The sequence below is a fragment of the Sebastes fasciatus genome, chromosome 7 (assembly GCF_043250625.1).
Source record: "Sebastes fasciatus isolate fSebFas1 chromosome 7, fSebFas1.pri, whole genome shotgun sequence".
NCBI classification, from domain to species: Eukaryota; Metazoa; Chordata; class Actinopteri; order Perciformes; family Sebastidae; genus Sebastes; species Sebastes fasciatus.
In genome coordinates, this window is record NC_133801.1 from 18,352,818 (window position 1) to 18,369,472 (window position 16,655).

Below are 16,655 nucleotides of genomic sequence, written 5' to 3' on the forward strand. Positions count from 1 at the left end.
GTTAAGAAGCTAGATCTATGGAGAATTATGTGCTCTAGTAAACAATTTAATCATGAACACATTGATTGTATAGATGTGAATGGTGATGACACGACAAAAAAGTTACACCCACAAAGTATGGTAAATGAGACGGGGGTCGTGTTTCAAGGTTTCAAGGTGGGTTGCTGACATTGCTGCACGGAGGACAGCATGGAGCTGTGTCCCTTACTGCAGGAAGAGAGGGTAGAGCGAGCACTAAGCGGCGAGGTCCAGGCGAGAAGTGCTGTAAAGCGCCATCTTCAACCCAGACCTTTCCAAGCCGACCTAGAGCCGGTCGCGGTGCATAGCCACATAGGAAATACGCCCAGTGGGGGCCAGCCAACGCTGGGTTGAAATTTGATTGATTGCACCGCCCAACCACAGAACCCACCTGTGTCTTTACATGTAGCCAGTAAATGTGCACTGATACAAATATGCAACATTACAGTTACTAAAGGATGATCAGGTTACTGGTCATCACTTGCCTTTTTGCAAAATGAAAATGGTGTTTTGTCATTAAACTGCGTAAACCTGGATGAACTTTACAGGTTCACCATTACAAGATGAAGCATGTATGAAATAAGTCATAGCACACATACTGTATATTTATGGTCTGGTTTTGAAATTAAAGCTTATGTCTGCACTGGCGCATACAGTACTCGTGTCCAAAACACTTCACGCTGGATGGTTCTCGTCTAAAGCCCAAGGCCACACTGAAGCTAATTCACGCTTGGTCGCTCAAGACTCTCAACACTCTCAGCAGATTTTAGTAATGTCACAGATAATATCAAGTACTAAGGCGCAGTGAGACTGGATACTTTGTTGGCATGGAAACAACTTGCTACTTCTCTAAACGGGGCTGACAGAAGAAATTGAAAATACATTTTTACTTATATTACTCATCCATACACATTCTCTCCTTCTTTACATTATTGTGTGCATTTTCCCATCACTTGGTTCACCAATATAGTCTTATTTATCCCCCATCCACAGTACAGTTATCAAATATCTGTCAGAACACATTCAATAAGCTTTTTGTGACTCATATGAAAGATGTTATGTTTATAGATATTCTGAAACCTAGGGGTTAGCGGGCTATTACCATGAAAGCAAACATAGCCACAGCCAGATTCTTCATCTTGATCCACACCTCTATCACTCAGCTATTCAAGGCTTCTGCTGCTTTTGTGCTGTTGTTAACCTTTGACCCCTTGTCTTTCTTCCCATACAACCTATATTTTTCTATTTTTTACCTTGGAGTTCAACCACATATTTTTACTGCAGGCGACGGCACAGCCCCACTGGAGCATTTGGAGATGCTGTTGATGGATGGGAAAGTAGTGGACAATCACTTTGGCCACACACATTTTCCCCAGGAAGTCTTCAATTTGAAGCAATGTTCTTGTCTGAAACTGCCTCGCTAAACTCCTGGACACTGGTTCCCAAAGTGGGGTCCATGAAATGTCAGTTCTCCATCAGAAGGCTCTCAATTTTCTATTTCAGTATTTTAAGTATTTTTGTTTTGTTGAGAGAAAAAAAATAAGAAAAGTCAACTCTTGTGTTACCGGTGTTACACGTTGGTCGGGCACACACCGATTACACTACTTACCCAAACACCCTCACCGTTGTTTTGCTTTTTTTCTACAGAAATAAACCCCATTTAGTTCATTTTGGCGTATCAGCGGCATGTTATCAATAGATAGTCGGACGACGGACGCTACAAACTGAAAGTGAATGCATCTGCTCCATACGGAGTCTCAGCTCAGAGTAGCAGGAGTCAGATTTCACACACACTGGACGAGAGAGAGTTGACAGACCGAAAGATGACGGAGGATTTGGTGTCGAAGCGAAAAGCAAACGTGCCTATTTGTCAATACTGCGGATTTAAACCCAATTCTACAAGGGAACCATAACGTCATAACACACGCAATATCATCCAAGGGTTTTTATAGTCTTGAATGGCATCAATGGACCAAATGGTAGCCTATTTCTTTAGCCCACAGATCTAATAATCCAATCATTATAACTACTCTGTTATGTGCTCTTGACCATTTTTAAAATGTTCAGAAGAGCAAAAATAAAACATTGGTGAATCCCAGAAATCATTGGGTACTAACAAAATAAGAAATCATGGAACAACAATAAGAGGAAATTTGTTCTTATATCATTTCCTGCACAAGGATGCATGTCTGAGATGGTTTTTGTGATGATGGGTTTTACATCTATCATGACCAAATAAAAAGATTTTCAGTCAAGGTGTCTTCAGACAGATTTCAGAGATCTGAGGTATTTTTGATTCGTGGATCCTTGACATGAAACATTGGAAACACATGCTATAATGTCACCGACCCCTGAGCTATTGATACCGTCCGTAACACAAGAGCACCAGCAGTTCTGCCATCCATTCATTCATTAACAAACAGTACTCCAAGCTGCTCAAAGCCTCTTGTCACTTACATTTCATTACTGACTACTTTCAGTCCTTATAATCCTGGCAAATGTGTTCAATTTAGGAGAAAGTGTTTGAAACAGTGTTCCCTGGAGTGAAACTGCGGCAAAGAGAAGTCAGGGGAGAATAGTTTCAGAGTGCAGGGGGGTTCAGGGCATAGACTGAAATGCCCTGGTGCGTGTAGAGTATTTTCACTAAATGATAGAGCACAGCAAGACTGCTTGTGTAGGAAGCATCCACTGAGGCAATACTGAAGTGACTGGTATTGATCAAAACCACCCACAAATCCCTGCTGATATATTATAGTCATTTTCCTGAGACAAGATTAAAATATTACTAAATGTTCTTTTATTCCATAAAGAATCACAACCTTAGATATGTATCTAATATATAAAGTTAAATAGATACGTCAGTAAAGTCAGAAATATCAGCAGCAGCAGCTTCTGATTTAACCTAATTAATTTTTCCATAAAAGCACGCTTCTTTGCACCTTCAAAGAGGCATCCCTACTGGAATATCTAATTTTGGCACCTTGACACTTTTGCTGTCGGGATAATGGGGATTGTTTGCACCAAAAGATGTCAGTTGAGCAAGTGTTACTACAGCTCCCTGCTGTATGATCCAGCTCAAGTTACCTCGCTGACATAAAGACAACTGGAACATTTGCCAGAAGTACTGCCCTACTGAGATCAGGCCTGGCCTGTAGCTGTAGAGCTTTGTGTTGAGCAGTAACAGATATATTACGGCCAGTGTCTATCCAAAGAGAAAATGGAGGAATCGGTGTGAGCCATTCCTGAAATGCCACACTATTTATATGTAAATTCTTTTGAACCTATCGCATGTACTTTATGCTATAGCGAGGCTGTGCGCATGCTGAATCCGTAGCATGTGGTTACTTTGAAGTGAGATAATAGCAACATGAGATTTGTAAGACTGGGAGTTACATTACCTGCCTTAGGCCATCCTTGCTGTTCTGCATTATTCTCAAGGCGTAGTTGGACCGCTGACCTTTGCTGTTGAATTCAATGTGGCCCGTTAGACCTTCCAATTCTACCTATCAAACACAGAAACAGCAACACGTTAAAAGACCTCACTATAAATTCTGTGTGCTTCCCATTCAGCAGCACCTATTATGGACATGACTGGAGGCTACGTTAGCACTACCGGCTCAGTATAAGCCTTTTGAAATATGTCAAATTTAGGATAATATCATGAAGACGAGGCTGTAATATCTTCAATTTACGGCAAAATGGACGAGCCATTAGTCACGTCTTCTTTCTCTGAGAGAGAAAGACAAACAGTCTGATATCGGATACCTGTCACATTTAAGTATGTTGATAGCCAAATCACTTACAGACATTTCTCCATTATAGGTTAACACATTTTATTCACAGCTCATCTTCATCTCTCCTTCTCCATTGTCTCTCAGTGTAATGTAGAGACGAGATGAACTGACCTAGTGGATAGGGAGCATATGTTTAAAGAACATGGGAGCACAGGCTATAAATTATTATCTGCTGTCAGTGAAAATATCAAATAACCAATTAATATGAAACACAAGTAAAACATTAATGAGGATCTCAACAAGCTCGGCTATCTGACATCTAATTAATACTATTTCCTGCCCTTCTTGTTGTTGCAAGTGAGAGTCAGAAAACAGAATAAAAAGAACACATACATAAACATGAAAAATCTTAAACTTCGGAAAATATTTTGACATTTTGTGAAATACGCTTTCTTGCTGAGAGTTAGATGTGAAGATTTCTTCATTTATATGCGGTAAGTGCGAAGCAACTAGTTAGATTATGTTAGCATAAAGACAGGAAACGGGGGAAACAGTAAGCCTGGCTCCAGGGTTGGGTCAGATTACTTTGAAATGTAGTCAGTTACTAAATTCAAATTACATACATTTTTTTGTAATTAGTAACATAATCCATTGGATTACAAAAAAGTAATCTAATCTGAATACTTTTGGATTGGATAAAAAATTGAAAATATTGCAATTTATACCAAAAAAAAATGAACGCAATCACAAAAAATTGAGTTGCACAAATATAATTTTTTTCTTTTTAAACAAGAAATAAAATACATTTTCCTTATTTAGCATTTACAGTTCAAATCAAATTACTTTTATAAAAACAGTACTGGCACAAACTACAGGTGTACTGTGTTTATTCTACAAAATGCAGGTTGCTGTTTCTTTTGTGTAAATTTTTTGTTGCTGCTGTTTTTTAATCAAAGGCCACACGGATAACTTTGTAACTTTGGTTTTTGTAACGCAAGAGAACCACTAACTCAATATGCTCATTTTCCATTTTCAATGTAAATAAAAAGGAATAAAAACTCCATTACCCATAAATCATAATTGGTCGACTCAAATTATCCTTACAAACACATGCTGACATAAATTTATATTTTAAAGAGGTAACCAAAAATGTAATCAAGTATCCTTGACAAAACTATAATCTGATTGCACATTTCTTTCAAATGTAATCTGGGTTGATCATTGTAAATTAATTTTTGTAATCTGATTACGTAATCCCAATTACATGTAACCCGTTACTATCCAACCCTGCCTGGCTCTGTCCAAAGGTAACAAACTGCACCTACCAGCACCTCTAAAAGTCACTAATTAACACGTTATATCACCTTTGTTTAATCCGCAATAAAAAATGTAGAAATTATAATTTGTGGTTTCACTGAGGGGATTATGTGCCAGACTACTGCGGGGCGCAGTGACTACCCGGAGTGTCTTCTGGTTGCCTAGCAACCTCACGGTAACAAGAACATGGAGGTCATTGTGAACCGCCAAGAAATCTTACAGATTAAGCAAATGAGAGATAACATGTTAATGTGTGAGGTTTAGAAGTACTTGACTTGCTTCATCCCAGTGTTTCCAGTCGTTATGCTAAACTAAGCTAACTGGCTGCTGGCAGTATAATAGTACCATATTTAATAGCTTCATATTTAGCGTAAAGATATATTTGATGTATTTGTTTATTCAGTTTCTGACTTATTCTGTTTACTTTTCATGTGTTCATTGGATATTTTAGAGCCTAGATATTTTCCCTGACAGCAGTTAATGATGTGCGATATAACATACAGTATAACATAATAATCAGTGCACATTAAAGGCGCTGGGAGGTGCATTTTGTTCCCTTTAGACTGAGCCAGGCTATCTTTTTCCAGTCTTTATGCTATGCTAAGATAAGCAAAGCAGCTGCAGCTTCATATTTACCATACAGACAAGAGAGTGGAATCGATGTTCTCATCTAACTCAAGAAAGTAAATAACCATATTTCCCCAAAAGGTCAAACTATTCCATTAAGGTGAGAAGGGTCAGTGCTGCCGTCTGTTTTCATGATGTCCAGCAGAGAATCTTACCATCCTCAGGTAATTCATGAGGCTGGTGCCGTGCTCCCAGATCTTGGAGGACTTGCAGGAGAGCTGAGTGGCGCCAACATTCTGGCTACGGTTCAACTCCTGGACCGCCGCCACCACCGCGTATACCGCATCAAAGAGCAGAGCTGAGGAGAGCTGCAGAGGGGGAGAAGAAGGTGAATGCATTATGCATTCACACACTGACACACACACACACACACACACACACACACATACACAAAGCTGCAAAAAACTCAAAAGCACACAGACTGCAAGTGTAACGTGTCAGTGGTTAACGGTCAGTGAGGGGTTAACCCATCCCTGGAGTGGCAGTGAGATTATTCCATTAGATCATTAGAAAGACTCTGATCTGCTGACAGCGTTGAAAACCATCTCTCCCTCTCTCTCTCCCTCCGTCTCTCGGAGAGACGCTGTCCTTCCCACTCTTTTCCCCAATGAAGCTGGCACACCCTGACCATTCCAATTACCGCCTGCTCCTCTCAGCGAGGGCCAGAAAACAGTGGGAGAGGCAGCTTTTCCTCTCATCACCCCTGTACAAACAGCCTCCTCGTCCCTACCACTGCATCCTGCTATGTACATTTGATTAAAATACATGGCGCCCTGCATTAGAGGCTAGGGGAGATTCAGTGTGGTACATCTGTGTAATGGAAATGGAGATGAAATTGCCCTGATGTTTGGATACAGGGAGGGGATTGTGATGCACAGTAAATTTTCGGAGACCAAAGAGAACTACAATAGCCCATTAAACTGTAAACCTGTGATGTATTACAACCTTGAATTGGCGAACATAATTGGTGGATTGCACATTAAGAGCAACATGGTGTAAACAAACAGCCTGTGACGACATTACAACCACGAGGCGAGGCGTTTTAGGTTTGACATATGGGAATAATGTCTTAGCGGTACTTATTTAGCTATTTGTTTGTTTTGTTCTGTTTTGCGTTCTGTTTTTGTTTATGCTTGATTTTATCTGTCTCATCTCTTCTATATTCCTGTCTCTCCCTGTATATTCCTGTGTATTATGTACATAAAAAAGTGAATGGTAAAGTGTTACAGTGTTTCTAATTATAGTCCACTTAATAGCTATCTGCGACGCAAAGCTAATAATGCCGTGGCATTTACTCTACTAATCTTTGTTTCACTCTGGAAGTCTATCTTTCTTCGCTCACTATCACTCTGTAGCATATAGAGTCGGTGGATCAGAAAGTTAATACTACACAACTCGTACAGTAGGTCTGGATCTTACGTAACTTTTGTTTGTGTCTTAGAATAAATTCAGGATTTATTAGGAGAAAATTTGCTTGTATGGGCCAAGTTGTTGAAATCAGTGTTATTTGTGCATGAGACCCATTGTGTCAGCTGATGATATGTAGAATCAGAATGACTGGAGCCTGATAGCAAAAACACATCACAAAGGTTTGCATGCCTCAGAAGCCATTGTACATCAGCTAACATGCATTTTACAAATTGAACATGAAAGCATGTAAACATGTTCTATTAAAAACCCAAAATACAAATGCACCTGAAAATAAGCACAATAGTTCCTCTTTAAAGGGACTGTTTGTAACTTTTTAAGCGTATAAATGTAGCGGGTCGGCACAAATGCGGGTTCGCATATGCGCGCTCGCGTGTGGCCGGAGCCTCGTCTCCGCTGCCTGCTCTCCTTCACTCAGACAGCGCGCGCGTCCTCGCTGTCTCGCTCCACCTCTAGACGTGAACGCGCGCTCACTCCACACTGCAGAAGAGTTAGTTTAGCTCTGAGAATATCTAGTGAATGTACAGTGGACGTTTGTGCAGAAATAAATGCTGCAGCTCCTCCAGACCAACAGAGGTTTTCCGTGTCTTGTGAAGTGACGGGGCTCCTCAACGAGTTATGTTATCGTCTCGTTATCGACCGGGTGCCGGGGTCTTCGGCTGCCGGCTGCGGTCGGGAGGTGATAACGTAACTCGTTGAGGAGCCCCGCTGCTGAAGCCTGCGCTGAGCAGGAAAGCCAACACTAGGATCAGCATTGATTCATGGAGAGACCTTCATCTGGTCTGCTAACATTACTGCCAAGCAGCTGAAATATAGCGTGATATTGTGGTTTTAGCTGACGTCTGTCGCCTCACTGTTTTGAGCGATGCTCGTTCATGTCTATGTAGAGCGAGCAAGCGCGAGCTCGACGCTGACTTTCATTGATTTCAAGGCCACAGGTGTCGCTGTTAAGCAGCATTTCTGAATCTTACAAATAGTCCCCTTAAGTCTACCTCACAGATGGTTTTATTTTTTTGCAGTTTTTCATTAACAAATTGTCAGTGATCTGTAGTAGTCTTCACTCGGCATAGCACCTCCTCTATCACAGGTGTACTCCTTTTGTGTGTCAACATGAGCTGCTTTCACCATTTCAGGTTTTAATATTTAAATTAAAAATAGTATCTTTCAACCTTTTGGTTTTGTTTGATGTTCTCTAACACAAATACAGTCACATCTTGTGTACCTACTGATATTTTAGTCTCAAAAAGATAAGGACTATCTGTGCGTCTGTGTGGTTACTTTCTTTGATGCTAATTTGAGAATATAAATATCTTCACACGATTGCAAGATATTTACTGGCAGCACAATTTGTCCTACAATAATTTGTCTCTTGTAAAACCTTTTCTAACCTCCTCCCCTAATTAAATGCCGCTGCCTGCATTTTTCTCAGATGAACTTTTATGATCAGTTGGCATGGTGCACGTCTTTATCTTCGTATGGATTACATGTCTCAGCTCGACACATGTAAAGAGGTCACTTGTATGCATTTCTTGTACGTATGAGCCCCATGTCCTCCAGACCTAATTACTGTTAATGAAAAGACAGCATATTATCTATGTGCATATCGAAATGAATTAATGACGTTCTTGCTCTGCTTTCATCAGCCTTTATTCTCTCTAGTTATTAGCTAATTAGTAAAAAATTCCTAATTGCCGCAGGCTCAGAAGTATGCGAGTGACCTGCTGTGTGCAAAACACAACAGTTTTTTCACGCTGTGTTCAAACTATTCTTAACCTGTTTCACCACCCATCTTGTGTGAAGCAGAAGGGGGCGATGGGTGCGCATTTGTTTGTATTTTTACTTTCTTTTAACTTCAAACAGAGAGAGAAGGATTCATTCATTAATTACCTTTACTGAATTTCTGGATCCTAATGAAGCCCTTAAAGGTCACATATTATACTCCATTTAAACTAGTTATTATAGGTCTCAGACACCTCCAAACCATGTCTCTGAAGTTTTTTTTTCAAAAAAACAATCAGATCATGCATTCCAGCATGTCTCTATAACCTCTGTTTCAGCCCATTTCCAAAAGTGCTGATTTCTGTGTCTGTAGCCTCTGTCTCCTCCCACTCTGCTCTGATTGGTCAGCGTTTTCTGTCAATCAAACGTCCTCAACAACACAGCGTCACCCTCCCCGCCCCCCTCGCGGCCTGAGAGCAGGGAGAGAGAGGAGCTAGAATAGAGCTTATAAACCACTTTAAAGTTTATAAACCAGAAACTTCACCCAGCGCACGTTACCGGAGGAATCTGATCAGAAATCGGCGACACATGATGAACATCTGCGGTCCAGATTCCAGGTTTTCCTGACGGTTTCTCTCAGGTAAATAATACTATTTATATCTCTGTTAGTTAGCTCAGTGTTTACCTCATGCATCAACTCTGTAAACCGTAAACATACACTCTGTTTTACGTCTGTCTTTACAGATCCATCTGTGAGAAATGACCGACAGAATCATCCCAGAGGAGAGCAGACAGCTGAGAGCAGACAGCTGAGAGCAGACAGCTGAGAGCAGATGGCTCTGTTTACATGGAGATACAGAGCTAACCCGGTAGCATGTAGCTAACCCGTTAGCATGTAGCTACATGCTAACGGGTTAGCTACATGCTACCGCTATGACACGGTGTGTAAACACAGCGACCATCAGGGTGGAAAATAGAAGATGTGAAACAGTAGTCAGTTCATTATTTCTGCTAAAAGATAAATGTATGGAAGATCAGAGTAATGGTATATTATTTACAGTAGTAGCTGTCTCTGTGTTACCATGACTACAGACCACCGGAGCTTAGCTTACCATAGTTTACCAGAGCTGAAGACTTTCTCCTGTACCATGTTAACATAACTAACTAACAGGTGAGATGATTACAAATGCTGTGAATAATTAATATTGTCATCTGTCTACTCAAATAAAGTTTGACTGTGAAACAGAAATGTGTTGTGTTGCTTACAGTCACTATTTACTACCTGTACTCTGCTACATGCATGACATCAAATATATATAATATATAAATATCATCCGTTTAAACAGTGTAATTACATAAAGCCTTTGTGAATGAACATGTTATATTTAGATGATGGGAGTACATGAAGACTGTTCTGCTGGTTCTTGCAGACTAACTGTAGGAGCTACTTTGCTCAAGTTCGGTTGAGGAGGAGAGACAGTGACGCGCTGTGGGCCGGGGTCAGCTACTGAAGGTTCTCTCTGGTTCGACCAGGAAACCCTCACGTGACTTGCATTCCCTAATGACGTCAGGATACAAGGAAAAAAGCGAATTTTTTTTCTGCACCCATTTCCGGACAAACGGAGGAGGAGAAAAAGAGAGAGGATGGTCTTTTATGATACTATGGTGGCCTGTAGACACACTGGGGACAGATATTGATGTTTAAAAGACATGGAAAAGTGCATTTTGCATAATAGGTGACCTTTAAGAAAATTTGCAAACACTGTTTTTTTTGCACCCAGATGTTTTGTTCTTGGTTCTTGTTGGATTTGTTAGCAGTTATTTCTAATTATTCATATTATGTTTTGTAAAAAGAAATTTTCATTACTTTGAAGAAATTGAGCTCAAATATATAAATTTAACTAGAAATTCTACCAGCTGACTGTTTCTCTCACTAATCATTAGTTTCCTCTATTGTGATTAATATATTATTTATTTAGTATAAGACAATGTGTATAATTATACTGTAAGCCTGGCTATTTTCAAAACTAATAAATGATGGAAAACAACACTTACATATTGATGGTATTGATGGTTTAATATTGATTCATATATAATGGTATGTGTTAAGAGAAAGTTAATTCCACTATTGACATGTAAGAAATAATACAGTAAGAGTTTCTTTACTGGACTCCGAGAGCAGGAATTCAATCTAGTAGCTGGTGAAGCTCTTCTTGTTACTCTCTTTTTATGAGTGACACTTCTGGACAAATGGGTGCCAGAGCTTAGCCTTGAGAGGGATTACTGGGGAGTGAGATAATACTCATAAATTTCGGTCTCGTAAACAAGAGCTCATTTACGAATACGTGGCACTCATCATGTTTATGCAGGTCATTTACAACATCTTATTTGCTGAATCGGACGTTGAAAAGTCCGATAAGCCTATCTCATAAAAAAAAGTGTGAGTGTTATGCTGAGAATACAAAATGTTCAAGCATGAGGGCCAATTCTTCTGTCTAGTATGGTTGGCTCAAATATAAAAACTGTTGAGCCAGCATAAGACAAATGATCAGAATCAGAATCACATTTAAAGGCCAACACGCTTACTCTGGTGCATGAAAAGGCGTTTGAATGACATGATAATGCCCAAGGAAAAAGCCTGCAATAAGAACGGCCTTCTTGATTTTTGCTCATGTGTACACAAATGTAGTCTGTTCTGACTGTAATGTAAACGCATCCGTGTGAATATGCTACGCTCAGAGCTAGTGACGTAGAATAAAAAGTGAAAAAGACTGCTTATGGCGGCCGGAAGGGGAGGTGGACAGGTCCAAAGACAGGACTTTCAACCAGGAGACGAGTGTTTTTTTATTTATTTGTGACGTGTTTTCTGTACTTATGTTACGCTGTTTCCATACATACAGTATTTTATGTAGATTACATGCTCATTTTAAAGCCAACCATGATGTCCTTTGCTGGTAGTGCACCTTAATACACACGTGTAATATTCATGCCTCGGAGATCCTCTGGTAGACAGGCGGGTCTATTACACGCTTTGGCGTGATGCAGAGTTGGAAATAGACATAACAGCTAGGAACAAGGACCACAAAGCTGGACAAATAAATGAAATGTGTAATGTATGTATGTGAAAAAATAGCTGTATATATATAAATATTATATGAATATATATATATAAAAAGCAGCAATGACCAACAATAAAAATAAATGAAAAATCAACGTCTATATACAAGTCAAGTGTTCTGTATGTTGTAAACTATACAAATATTGCAAATAAATAAATGCTAAATGGATATACATGGACTGGATGATTATTTACAGTATGTGCATGTATGCATGTCTATATACTACACCATGTAGGATTTGTATTGACCATAACGGATGATATGCAGCTTGCATATTAAAAAATGTGGTGAAATATAATCAATAATGGCAGCAGTGGATGTTATGGTGTTCGAGGGTGTATGACTGATGTATCTGTTCATCAGAGTGACAGCCTGCAGGAAGAAACTGTTCTTGTGTCTGGTTGTTTTGGCGTACAGTGCTCTGTAGCGCCTACCAGAGGGGAGACGTTCAAACACATAGTTTCCAGGGTGTTGAGGGGTCTGCAGTGATGCTTCCTGCCCTTTTCCTGACTCTGGAGGTGTAGAAATCCTGGATGGAGGGCAGGCTTTACTTCTATCTCTATATTCAAGTTCCTTAAAATACAAACCTGCAACAGTCTTCAGTCATTCGTATGTAAACAGTGACTTGGTGATTTGAGGCTCTTTTGAAGTCGCTCATTTAAATATGCAGAGCATGTGACGGTATGTTAAATGTTGAGCTACAGACAATGTTTAGATGAGAGCGGTGGATGATTTCAAGGGGGGATGCAGTGAAGGTAAGCAGCTCTTTTGCGTTGCATTTCCTCTGAAGCAAATTTAACAAGGAGGATGCCATTATAAATGTAATAAGGAAGGTGGCACACGCTGCTAATGGGCTGTCTGGGAAACAACAACTGCCTACAGCAACACCTGCGATTACAACAGTTAACTGGATAAATGTCATCCCTGTATATTTCAGAGGCTTTTTTGTGTCTAAGTGACTTCAGTGTTTCAGTGGGTGAGTCTGAGATACGGCAGTATACTGGAAGAGTAATGCCTCGGAAGACCCTGTTTGGACTCGGTAAGGAAATAAATAAAAAGGGATCATCCATTATTCTTACATGGGTAACCTTGGTGTCCTCTCTGTGTGTGTGTGTGTGTGTGTGTGTGAGATCATGTGTGTGTGTACTAACCGGGGTGCCAGCGAAGGGTGCATGGTCACAGTTCTCTTGCCAGGAGCGGTTGAGGCTTAGCACAAAATCCTGGAAGAAGGGATGAGTTTTGTTGAACACTGAGAAACCGATTATGTTGACCCGTTGGTCCACCACGTCGTCCAGTCGGAGTAAAGAGAATTCCTGCGGGGCACAATGAGAGAGAGAAAGACAGAGATTATTGGGTGAACGCAGCTGATTTAGATGGGAGCTGTCATCTTCTGCCATAATCTATTTTAAATAACACCAAATGATACATCGAATCATTGTCAAGGTAAAAAGGGCATGTGTTAATCAAATATGTTTACATCCGATTTAATCCGCCTCACTTAGTTTTCATCAACTCCCATTATTCCGGCTGATTGACATGGGAAAGCTGTAGCTACTTGTTCATTCCCACCATTTAGCTGTGCATCACTGCACAAAACCATGCATTTTGCACTGGCCATATGCTATTCCTGACACACAGGTCATTGTATGAATACTGGATTGCAATGCTAAGGGGCTAGAATTAGAGAGAGGTGGACAGAAAGAGCCCGAGACAGACTGGAGACAGGAAATGGGGGAGAAAAAAAAAGGACACTGAGAACGATAGATAATTGAGAAAGTGAGATAGAAATCCGTGGCATATTGAAATGCTCCAGGATAGCAGGAGAAGAAAATACAGGTATTTGTTATTTTGGCTCTTTTGCTTCAGGGACAAGCTGGTTTTTCTCCGCCTGGGGAGCAGCAGACAGGGGGGTCAGGCGGAGATAGAGGTGAGGAAGAGTAGGAAGGAGCGGAGGGGGTGGTGTGAGTAGAGATGGACGTTTCCTGAAGGTTAATAGAGGTGTCAGAAGCTAGTACCCCCTCAGGTGGCAGCCTTCGCCTGGCAGCTGGTTGTGCCATCTAGCTTATGACAGCCAGACCAAGACCAGTCTACCCGTCTGTCACCAAGGCCGGGGACTCTGAAGATAAGAGGGGTCTGAGGGGATGGTGAGGCAGAAAATAATAAGGTGTGGAGGTGGCAGGTGACACTGGGGAGTTGTAGGCAGAGTGGAGAGCATGGGGAGAACAAATGGGAGCCATGCATACGGTATGGGTGTATATTATATAGGTTACAATGGTCAACAGGTTGGAAAGACAAGTAGAGGAGACGTTAGAGGGGTGTATACATGAAAGGAAGCAACATTGCTGGGAAAACAATGATCATAGGTGCAAACTACTTCCTTTAGAAACCCACATTTGGTGTGTGGTACCAGCTTTAAGGATTGGGCCAAAATCTAATTTTTTTTAAAAAACAACCAAAAACACACATTTTAGTCAGCCAGAGGGAAATGTTGACTGTCTCCCGGAGATATCAAAGCTTACAAAGTCTAAGGCACGGCTATGCCGCAGCAGAAAAATGAAAAAGAGAAAAATGGCTTTTTTCATCTGTAAGAGAGGGGATTAGGCAAATCAGATAATGGACGTTCAGACAAAAAGGGGGAATAGGTCAGTGAATTAAATTACTGATAAGCAGGCAGGTGGAAAAAGCTCTCAGACCAAGAGGAGCATGAGTCACTCCACTGTGAAGACACCAGTGGATGGCTGCACTGATACAGACTCGGAGTGCAGGGCAGCAGGAAGCTGTGGATATTGACTTTGAGTGGGAGGCCTATTATCCCCACTGCCAACCTCTCAGGAAGATGGAAATCCCAAATGTTTCACTATGATAGTGTTAAAAATAAACAACTCTGGTAAATTCTGCTAACAAATATATTCCAGGTAAGTCCGGAGATGGTCAAGATGAGCCACAAGGACATCACGGGAGAGGTGAGAGGGAGAGATACGGAGTTGGAAAGATATGTATGAGATATTTAAATGATACCTGTATACTCAACTGGACCTCTTCAACAGGAATAATGTGTGGGGTCTACAGTATCTGCTAGTGGTGTAAAGTTATACAACACAAAAATGTATATTAATGCTTAGGGATTCTGCATCTTAAAGACAAAAAACGTCTTCTCCTTTAAGAAACTCTCTTTGATTCTCCTCCTAGCCCATTTTGGAAACTATCTACTGCCTGTAAAGAGGATGAGAGGTGGTGAATATCTATTTAGTCACTATTACCGCCCCAATTCCACTTGCTGATAATGGTTTCCTTCTAAAATCAAGCAGTAAATCCTAAAAATCAGGCTGTAAAGATTGTAGAATAAAAACCCATAATTGGCGTTGTCAAGGTTACGTGATATGTCGCCGCAAAGTGCTGTCCCATTCATATTTATTTACCATTTCAAGCCCTTTGCAGCCTCTCACACCCAACCATGTACCAGGTGACATCAGTTAAGTCGCTGAGGGTTCAAGGCTTATGGGGGACATTGGGATTGTGCCAAGAATTTACACTGCTGTTATTAGCAGGCTTGCAATGCTAGGCCCTGCAGTTTATGCTTACAATCCTACCCACGCTAACTCCTGTTCCGCCTGCTTTTCCCTTCACTATGCTAATGAATTCACCTGTCGAAATCCAGTCTGACTGGACTGTTATTCATCCTACTCCGATACAGCTTTCAGGACTGTTTGTGCCTGAGACTGCAGCTGGGTTGTGCACCCACTTTCACAAAAAAATAACACAAAACAAATGGAAACAAAAAGACAGTTGACAAAAATGTTTGAGAATGCAAAAACAGTGCAAAGCGAATAGTTTTGATCCATCCAAAAAGAACTGTAAAACACATCCAAACAGCATTTGTATTGCCTAATTAGAAGATGAGGCACTGGAATCTGAGGGGCTACTTGCTGCTCTTGAACTTCATGAGACAATTCTGTTAATGACTAGAATAATGGTCTGATGGGCTGTGTTCGAAATCGCATATTAACATACTAAGTATGATATTAAAGTGAGTATGTAGTGCGTTCCAGCTGCATAGTATGTTTATTGTTTATTAACTGGATCCCCATTGGCTGACGCCTTGGCGACTGCTAATCTTCCTTGCGTCCACAGTAGGACAAGACATAACACATATAATACAGGACATAAAACATCCAGTTAAAACAGGACAGTCAGTTACAAAGTACAGTGAGATACTTAAAGTATAAGTACAAACAATATACATTAAATTTGGTCATTGCATTCATAACTTCTTCAAAGAAGAATAAGAAGGCTACAAATGCAAAAAGTTGTGTGTGTGTGTGTGGATTTTGTGTATGTGAGAAATGCCCAGATGTTTACTAGATTATCAAGAATTTGTGAATATGAGACGTGAGCTTACTGGACATACGCAACCGCCCCAAAATACATTGCGTCTCTTTAGACTGTCCAATGGCGGACTGTGAGGCAAATGGTTTAAATAATTAACCGTTGGATAAAATAATTAGGAGTGATGGCGAGTGACGTTAAGGTACAGATAAGAGGAAAAAGCTCACATATGTAATGTACTACAGAAAACATATTTAACCCTAATTTTAATTTTACTTATATCAAATTCAGTGGAAGATGTAATGTTGATTTACATTTGAGATAAACATTTTTTATTCAGCGGTAGCTCGGACTGGTAACGGCGTGA

The 16,655-nt window shown here is 40.5% G+C and overlaps 1 protein-coding gene and 1 long non-coding RNA gene across 7 annotated transcripts in view; one reads left to right on the forward strand and one right to left on the reverse strand.

Moving 5' to 3' along the window:
* Positions 1–16,655, reverse strand: part of grik4 (glutamate receptor, ionotropic, kainate 4) — a 341,658-nt gene that overhangs the window by 51,280 nt on the left and 273,723 nt on the right. For 5 of the 6 annotated variants that reach the window (XM_074642015.1, XM_074642012.1, XM_074642013.1 and 2 more), the window contains exons 9-11: positions 13,114–13,275; positions 5,852–6,004; positions 3,417–3,521 (exon numbers count right to left, since the gene is read on the reverse strand). In XM_074642015.1, the coding sequence (XP_074498116.1) occupies positions 3,417–3,521; positions 5,852–6,004; positions 13,114–13,275 (420 nt within the window). The remainder of the gene's footprint in view (positions 1–3,416; positions 3,522–5,851; positions 6,005–13,113; positions 13,276–16,655) is intronic. The other variant, XR_012594732.1, reaches the window with a different exon arrangement.
* On the forward strand, positions 9,225–10,137 carry LOC141770750 (uncharacterized). Its single transcript, XR_012594621.1, has 3 exons — positions 9,225–9,483; positions 9,588–9,684; positions 9,762–10,137. It is a non-coding gene; the product is annotated as an uncharacterized LOC141770750 (long non-coding RNA).